The sequence below is a fragment of the Cibotium barometz genome, chromosome 43 (genome assembly GCF_041138505.1).
Source record: "Cibotium barometz isolate CiBa-2024 chromosome 43, ASM4113850v1, whole genome shotgun sequence".
Lineage (NCBI taxonomy): Eukaryota > Viridiplantae > Streptophyta > Polypodiopsida > Cyatheales > Cibotiaceae > Cibotium > Cibotium barometz.
The window spans coordinates 16,581,707-16,588,824 of record NC_141088.1 but is presented as its reverse complement, the minus strand read 5'-3'; the positions used below and the strand labels follow the sequence as shown (position 1 = coordinate 16,588,824).

At 42.8% G+C, this 7,118-nt stretch overlaps 1 protein-coding gene across 1 annotated transcript; it reads right to left on the bottom strand.

Moving 5' to 3' along the window:
• Window positions 1–3,550: 3,550 nt before the first annotated feature.
• LOC147613603 (uncharacterized) lies at window positions 3,551–6,115 on the bottom strand. Its single transcript, XM_086781608.1, has 3 exons — window positions 5,537–6,115; window positions 5,251–5,436; window positions 3,551–4,058 (listed from the first exon to the last, which is right to left on the bottom strand). The coding sequence occupies exons 1-3, from the start codon at window positions 6,032–6,034 to the stop codon at window positions 3,747–3,749; spliced, it is 996 nt and encodes a 331-aa protein (XP_086637734.1). The 5' UTR covers window positions 6,035–6,115; the 3' UTR covers window positions 3,551–3,746.
• Between the last annotated feature and the right edge of the window lie 1,003 nt (window positions 6,116–7,118).

The window sequence follows — 7,118 nt, the reverse complement described above, 5'->3', positions numbered from 1 at the left end:
CCGAATCCCAATGGCATTCCATATAGAGGCAGATGCTACTACAACTGTAGATTCGATCATGCTTTCAAGGATTGTCCCAACAGAGTGACAATCACCCCAGTGGTGGGCGCAGGAGCATCAACAACCACTTCAGTAAGCATTAACTTGCTAAAGAATACAAGGAGGACTTCTTCATACAATCCCCCTTAATGCCATCACAAGGCTCTAGACCAAGGCAAGGAAAGTTGCCAACAAAGAAATATCCAAGGCAACCAAGAAGTAGAAAGCTCACGCTTAAACCTCAAAGCTAGCAAACAAAGAGCATGAGGTGTAAGGCCCAAAGGTTGCAGTAGCCCCTAAAAAAGTTGAGGATCGGAATCAGAGGCCTAACAGAAGAAAGCTCAAAGAGTACATACAATGCACGATCAATTGTCAAGGGCAACCATGATAATTGAAAGTAGTTCGGACAATGATAACTCTAAAGCTGCCTCCTGGAGACAACAAGAGACAAACTAGATCTTGCCAAAGAGAAGAAACCCATTGACTGCACAAACCTTCCAAAGAAATTCAAAGAGTAACCCAACCCCATGTTGGTAAAGGAGGGAATGAAACAAGCCCAACCACTTGTAAGGAAAATGTAGGCTGAATTGAACCAATACTTTAGAAGGTAGTCAAGTACGAACCACTGACCCCACTTGAGAGTATCCCTGACCCCATTCAAGAGTCAATTATAGAACCAATAAGGAAGCATGCCAAAGACCATAGCCGAACTTGTGACCATTCTTAACTTGAAGCCACAAAAAGAGCTAGCCTCAGGGCCTCATTTTGCATTGCTAGATGTAGTGAAGGATGACTCATCAGAGGGGAGTGAAAGTTAACATACTACAGTCATGCATCATGCAAATACTTGAAAGCGGTAGCTTTAGTGCAGTATAGGCAAGAGGGGATCAAAATTTCGAGTCCTGATATAATTGGGACCCTAAGGCCCACACACCTAAACCTAAAGAGGACAAGGATAAGATGTGCCACAGTGAGTGCTCTCCTTCCATGCCTTTTAAAAAAAGGACAGCCAAATGAACAATCTAGGACACTAATTTGGAAGTAATAAAATGAATGTCCTATTACGTGTCATTTATAAAGGCACAAAAGTCTCCACAATCTTGGATGGTGGTGTTGGTGCTAGCATAATCACCAAGGATTGTTGGGAGACCTGGGGAAGCCCTCCAATCATAGGCATAAGCCTCGTGGTGGTCAAGCTTGCCGGAGAGCACAGTTAAACTTTTTGGCGTCCTTCAAGATGTAGACCTTCTGACTAAGCTTCCACCACACATTTGTGGTGATGGATTTTTAGAGAAGAGGGTCATATTCCATGATCCTTGGAAGGTCTTACATGAGAGATGTAAGGCTAGTCTACGTTGGGAAAAAATTCACATTTACATACGCAAAGGTAACCAATCTTTGAAAATAAACTTGAAAACAAGGAAGACTCACCTCATGGGTCAAGGCATTTCTCACCAATGAGTATGACACAACTACTTAAACCATGTCGATTGATATCTGTAGAGCTTATAACAAGATGTGGGATGGTGAAGATGAGGATCGGCTTTGAGCATATAATTCACATTTTGGTGACCATGGACACTCTTCCCCAAAAGCTTGGGACAAGGTTTGCATGATTAGATGGTGCCGAAACCACATTTGTGTTCGTGCTTGATGCATTTAAAATAGAACCATCGTGGAACTCACTCCACTTAGCTGCATGGCCCACCTTAGTTGACACTGCAGGCTAGCCACAACGTGTTGTCTTAAGAGATGTGGGCCTCATTAGGCCACCCACCCCTCGCCAAATTCTAGGCCAAAAAATTTGTAACCATGTGAATGTTAGAAAAATATGGCGACTCTTTTTTGCCTTAATTATGAGAAGTTCACTTATAAATCTAGATATAAGGTTTATTTATTTTAGTAGCTCAAAGGGGCACAACCAAACAAATCTATTTTTCACTTCATCCACCTTAATCTTTTAGAAGAATATGCACCACACTAATCTTTGCATAGATTATATACCCTCATGAGATGTTAGTGTTTAGCCATGCTATTGCATCATGGGTGTTCTTCAACCTTTCATCAAGACAAGTTAGGTGGTAATTCTGGAAGGCATGCCAATCATTCCTCCACAAAGCTTCAACAAAAAAAAAAAAAGTGCCACATCATGTTGAAACAAGCCAAGACTTTCAACCTAGCCACAAAAATGAACCCACATGATGAATCAAAACCCTTGCACAAAGGGCATGATTTGAATTGGGACATGCACCACCTAACCATACATAGTACTACTTTATCATTATTGTGATCATTGGACCATCAACCTAAAACCACTTTAACAAGAAAGCATACTACAACATGCGTAATATATTGTTCACTCTATCATTTTAAATGTAGAAGTGGCATGTGCAATGCAATTTCTTAAGGCCTTTAGGTTTTATACTAGCATCGATAATGATGCGCATAATATTGCAATTTGTGCAATATATCTATGAGCACTCTATACTTTGTCATATTACTAGAGACAATTTTTTTAAGAAACCCATAATGGATACTAACATATCTTTGAGGATAGTCTGTGTACTCTCAAAATTCCTTCTTTCCAGTCCACAAAATTGTGTAGGATGAATAATAGAGGACTTCTTAAGAATGCTAACATCCATCTCTTATTTCACAACAAGCTTTTCTCTGTCTTGAACTCATTGCTGCAGAGATTTTAGCAATGGCAAACATTTCATCTGCATAGAGAGATGTCATTTCTCTAGCTTAGCATAAGCTTAGGACCTATTATGTATGAGTCTCTCCCTTTAGACACATAGCTGCCATCCAGAATAAGTGCTCACTATGGTCTTGAAGACACGAATAACCATCTTCGATGCTTAAATGCACATCACTCCTTTATGTGAGCTTCAAACGCATCAAATCCAATGTATATCTTACAAAGGAAACTTATGTCCTTGCACTTTTTGTGATGTAACATGTCTTTGATTACTCCAAGAACCTTTATTTCAAGATACTTTATCATCAAGATAGATACATTTCATCACTCAAAGACCCTCTGATCATTACTCATTGAATACTTACCTTGAAACATATCTACAATTCACCTGCACCTGATCCCCAATACAAATATGTGTTTCTTATATACTGTATTTAATGAGAAATGCATGTACCTACAAGGGCCCTTCATTCTGGAAAAAAACAAATTTGAATTATTTAGTTCAAGGTTGAGGAGAGAGAGTACAATAAACTGCTGTTTGACTAGAAACAAATTTTGTGGAGGGTTTTTAATTGAGGAACATAACTATTTCTTGAGAAAAAGTATGCTTAAGAATAAATTGATTAAGGACATAAATTTAATATATATTAGCTCTTAACACTGGTCTTCAAAATCACCCCTTCTCAAAGGGTGATGAGCTATGTGGAGGCTTCGTTAGAGCTTGAAAAGGACCAATTTCCATGCAAACAAAAAGGGGCATGGCTGGCAACCAAGTTCAAACTCCTGTGTGTCTAGTCCACAACCACAACATTTGTGGGCACTTTTGTCTTGTTCTCATTTAATTCTCTCCAAAAATGCAAACAATTGTAAGAGATAATAAAAAGGTTCTAATATTCACTCATAATAAGGACCGCATTATCTAGAGCATCCTGGATACAAGATTTTACATGGGGATACAAAAAGCAAACTCTTGGCAAAACTACACAGGTTTTTCAAAAAATTATGATCACCTGTGAATGCTCTGAGAAGGTAGAGCTGGAATATAAGTGCAGGAGGATTTGAGTGGAGTGAGAAGGGCCATGGTGACAGAGTTCAACACAATGTTGCATGTCACTTGGTTTTGGAATTTGGGCTTCACCATCTTGCCAACCACATAATACTGAGAATGCAGAGTGGCCATCATGCTTAGTGGAATACCGTGCTTAGAGTCGTACATGCTGGATAATCCTGTGCTAGCACCATAGATGGGAACCTTGACAGCCTGGACCACCACCGGTATGGTCTTCCGCATGCCCTTTTGCTGGTAATACTTGAGAATCTGAGAGGAGATGGCAAAAAAGAGAAAATATTGAGCTCCCACTATAATCCATAAGGTTGTGATGGCAATATGATAAGCAAATTGTAATCCACAAAGGAGTTCCTACAATCATCCACCCTGGGGGAGGCCCCTCCATTTGGGAAAACCGTGAGCCGCAGCAGTGGCAACATGTTTTCCCAAACAGAATGGCCCACCCAAGCTGTTAGTCTTTGGGAGTCTGTGTGAGCAGGCTTGGTTTTTGACAAGCTGCCCCACCCATCAAAAATGTATTTTTTGACATTTGATTGAAATTTTTTCCTGTAAAATCATTCAAAATAGGCAAAAATGGGTGAAATATGCACCAAAAATCAAGCCTGAGTGCAAGAGCAACGGAGATTGTGACATATCAGCATCCTGAGCAGTATGGTAGATGAGATTGTCACTGATCAGAAAGGCTGCAGTATTTTGTGCAGGATGTAGACAGGTGGCGGATAGGGGTCCAACCAGCATTCAGGGAAGTTTTTTTTAAGCTAAGCATACACATTTCGTCCTGGCCTTTCACTCAACCGGAAACTTAAAAGGAAAAGGCATACCATCTATAGAATTTACACTGTTTATGCCATTATTACAATCAGCTAAATTCCCTTTTGAGATCACACTAATCGGCGGTTTTGAAATTTCAACCGGCTGTCAGCGGCCACAGAATGTGAATGATGATGGCATGGGGAATAGCCATTTGAGAGCCTGTTTTCGAAGGAAGAGAACAGGGTAGACAGGTGCCCAATGGCATTCCAGCCATCATGGCTGACCACATGAGCACATCAGCCATCAGAATGCTATTTTTGAGGAATGTGCCAAGATGGCAACATGTCAGCAATGGGAGCCAAAACAAGGCTGCCGTCTGGTCAACTTTTAACCTGCACACTGTCGCCGCTGGCCATGACAGTAATAGGGGGGTGTTACAAGTTTCAATGAAGTTTTTCTTGCGGGCTGGATTGGGATCTTACCTCTGTTGATCCAAGACCGTGATGATAAGGCTATCATGGCAATCAGAGCAATGTGGAGTTCTACCACAATCTACATAGGATTGTAGGGTTATAATGTGGCAATTGAAAAGAACAAATTGAGCTGCTACAGTGATAATTTACATGGTAGGTATGATGGAAATTTCTTAGCAGACACATGTGGGGCACATTGAAAGTGTGGGGAATACCTCTCCCTTTGCAATGTTGAGCTCCGAGTAGTAGAGCTCTGCAGCTACAGGGTTGACATGGACTCCAAAGTACTTCGAAGGATTATAGTAGTTGAGTTGGACAGTGCAGTTGAGTGAGACCATCTTGGTGGGCACGCCCGAGGCATCGGCACCCTCGCCCATATAGAAGTTATGAAACACAACATTCTGCAAAAGAATTCCCTAAATCTTAGTGCGTACGTACAGCACCATAGCTTCCTTAACCTCAGACGAGGAGAAAAGCAGAGCAGAGAGATCACCATTGTACCTTGAGGGAGAGCTCCGGGTGGGCGGGCCTGCAAATGAGCCAAAAGAGGAGGATGAAGAGGAAGAGGAAAGCGGCGCAGGAGAGGGTGACCAGGAGGATCGTGTAAATCTGCGGAGCTTTGCTGGGGGTGGAGAAATCGGGTCCCTCTTCTTCGATGACATTGCGGGCGGCCCAGCCTTTGGCGGCGTTGGTGTGGTGGGGCTTGTGGATCTTACGGGAGGCGGACTTGTGGGAACGGGAGGAGTGGGGGAGGAGGAGGGAGTGGGAGGAGTCACGGGAGCGGGAGGAGGAGGAGAGGGCGGCGGCAGCGGCGGAGGGGTGGAGGGGGGAGCCGATGGGGCTGAGGAGGATGGGGGTGCTGTGGAAGGAAACCTTGGAGTCACCGTCGTGGGAGTCACGGGAGGGGCTTTGGACGAAGTAGACGGGGCGGGAGCGGGGGGAGCGAGGAGGGGAGGAGGCGGCGAGGCTGGTGACCTCGGAGTCGGACTTGGCGTGCATGCTGGAAGCTCTGTGCGTCTCTCTCTCTCTCTCACTCTCTCAGTATTGGCCCTTGGGGACCCATACTTTGGAAGAAGGCCCGCCTATCCACGCAACCTTCACACACGTGAACCCCCCTTCACCTACAACAAAACCTTTCCCACGCACATGGGCAACACATCTCTAACCTAGTTTATTAACAACCTTAGTTCGTTACTTAACCAACACTAGAACTTGGAAACTTGGGAACCTTTGCATTTGGTTAAAGATAATGATAAAGATAAAGACGACAAAATCAGACCCTAGGGTCTAGTCCACGAATACATCCAACCTTGGCGTTCGGTTTCACCTCCCCACCCTCACACACACCTGATAATACATTCCAAACCTCGTTCTTTCTCCCATGCATGCATACCAACCAGTCCATACAATGGCCTTCCCTTGTGCATTTCAATCCCAAATCGAACTATGATTTTGATCGATTGATACAGAAACACAGCTGCCAAGTCCCAACTTACACTTTCATTTCAAGCTCAAATCGTGAATCCTTCACTACAAACCAATTCCATCTTCATTCCGAGATTTGTCTTCCATCCTCCTTAGCTTCAATAGAGTATCTTACCAACACATTTTAAGGCACATTTGAATTTTGTTCCTTCCATGTGATTTGTTTGTGGAGAATAAACTATCACTATACATATAGTTGTTATGTCAACGTCATCCTTCACATGACCAAGCAAGGTGCATGTTAGCCTTAGAGTCTCAAGATGCACATTAGTTGTCACCCACGCAAAACAAGCTCTCTCTCTCTCTCTCTCTCTCTCTCTCTCACACACACACACACACACACACACACACACACACACACACACACAAAGTTGTGGAAAGAAGATAGCTCAAGCTAATGCAATTGAAGGGAAAAGGGGTGGAATTGTTGAATATAGCTCATCTAAGAGGTGTACTCCTAGACCAGGAGACTCTTAGTATTTACATGATGTCTCTTTAAAACATGACACTCCACAAGCTCATAAGTAGTTTTTTTCTTTCTCTTTTGTTTGTGATCATCAAAGCTTTGAATGCATTGGTATGTTTTGTTTTGTATAAT

What these genes read in the sequence shown, in the direction of transcription:
- LOC147613603 (XM_086781608.1), bottom strand. Translation starts at nt 6,034, where the DNA reads ATGCACGCCAAGTCCGACTCCGAGGTCACCAGCCTCGCCGCCTCCTCC. An exon ending in ACCCGGAGCTCTCCCTCAAG is followed by an intron (nt 5,437 to 5,536) that starts GTACAATGGTGA and finishes ATTCTTTTGCAG; the next exon opens with AATGTTGTGTTTCATAACTT. An exon ending in TCAACATTGCAAAGGGAGAG is followed by an intron (nt 4,059 to 5,250) that starts GTATTCCCCACA and finishes ATCTCCTCTCAG; the next exon opens with ATTCTCAAGTATTACCAGCA.